Raw genomic sequence first — 1,534 nt, 5'->3', positions numbered from 1 at the left:
TAGTGTCGGTTTCCGTTAAGTGATTGATCATTGTGGAGAAGACATGTAAAACCAAGTAAGGCTGGAGAGTTGATCAAATGCAGTGTAAGCCAATAGCTATATACAGAGAAAGAGTAATGAATGAATATGAAATAACGCATTATGGCATAATGTAGCTGACCATGCCTAATTGGATTAAGGTTGACGGTGGTGGTGGTTGTTTTTGTTGTTGTTGTCGTTGTCTTAGTGGAACTTAATTTCCATTTCCATTTTCTTAATTGATTCTTGGTGTAAGTTATCTAGCAAAACGTTGATCAAGTTACTTTTTTCCTATACAGCAAATCCATGAACTTGTTTTATCATTGAATTTTGGTACAATAGAGATCAAGACTATCAATTCTCTTGATTCTTTGGATGGAGGTGTGCTTGTAATGGTCTCAGGGTTTGTCAAGATTAGGGATGTCAAGAAAAGGCGAAAGTTTGTCCAAACATTCTTTCTTGCTCCCCAGGAGAAGGGTTACTTTGTGCTTAATGACATTTTTCATTTCATTGATGACGGAATATCAGTATCATACTCAAATCCAGTATCTGTAGCATCCGAAAAGATAGACGCAAAGCCACTTACTTCTCTTGGAGAGCCTCCTGGTAATTTGACTGCTGAATCCTTTTCCAAAGACATTTGATTTTGAACCGAATTTTTCCCACATAGTTAGGCACTAATAATAACACGTTTGCTTTGCTGGCAATAACTATAATGAAAAGTGGTGGGTAGCTTTGGTTCTTCTTCAATTTTTTTCTTTTCATTATTTGAATTTTGGTGTAAGCATTTTTTATTTTAAAAAAGTGAAATTCTGATGAATTCCACTGGTTGGTGTACGAATCCCACTCTACCTAATAGGGAACATGCTTCTTTGTTATTCTAAAAGTTGCATGCTTTCTGTGACAAAATCTGAAAAATCTTGGTATTCATTCTTTTTGTCCACTTAAGCACTATGGCCTCCATTTCATAATAAGTAGTATGCAAAGCCTCTGTTTTGTTAAACTTCGAAACAGCATGCCTCAGAGTCCTGAATTTGTTGCTTTTACCAGCTTCTGACTATGGTTCGGTGGAAGAAACTACTGAATATATCAATTCAGTTCATGTAGAAGATGACCTGGTTGACAAGTATAGCCTTCCAGAGCAGCCGCAGCAGCTACATCATGATCTTGAAACAGAAATTGTGGTTGAGGAAACTCCTGCAGAGAAGGCATCCCCTACAATCCCGAGTTTTGCTCATACTACCCGCGAATCCCCTATAGCTTATGGGGAGGAACCTTTGGAGGAGTCTACTAAGAAGACTTATGCATCCATTGTATGTATCACTTTCTCTTTCAGCATGTTTCTTGTTTAGCTCCCCCTTCTTTTTCCTTCATTGATTGTTAAATATAAAGCACTGCACACTAATAGCAAACAAAGTGTTACATTGTGTTATAGAAGTGACATAAATTTTCCGCTTGTAATTTAAAAAGAAAAAGGAAATTGAATTTCAAATGTGATGTCATTTCTTTACTTAAT

General features: G+C 36.6%; 1 protein-coding gene across 1 annotated transcript in view; it reads left to right on the top strand.

Annotated features, from left to right (window-relative positions):
- LOC107625087 (putative G3BP-like protein) overlaps positions 1-1,534 on the top strand; it is a 6,821-nt gene that overhangs the window by 1,131 nt on the left and 4,156 nt on the right. The window contains exons 3-4 of the mRNA XM_016327658.2: positions 318-624; positions 1,069-1,331. Of these exons, the coding sequence (XP_016183144.1) occupies positions 318-624; positions 1,069-1,331 (570 nt within the window). The remainder of the gene's footprint in view (positions 1-317; positions 625-1,068; positions 1,332-1,534) is intronic.

The sequence above is a fragment of the Arachis ipaensis genome, chromosome B02, assembly GCF_000816755.2.
Source record: "Arachis ipaensis cultivar K30076 chromosome B02, Araip1.1, whole genome shotgun sequence".
Classification (NCBI taxonomy): Eukaryota; Viridiplantae; Streptophyta; class Magnoliopsida; order Fabales; family Fabaceae; genus Arachis; species Arachis ipaensis.
This window is presented reverse-complemented; position numbering and strand designations above follow the sequence as displayed.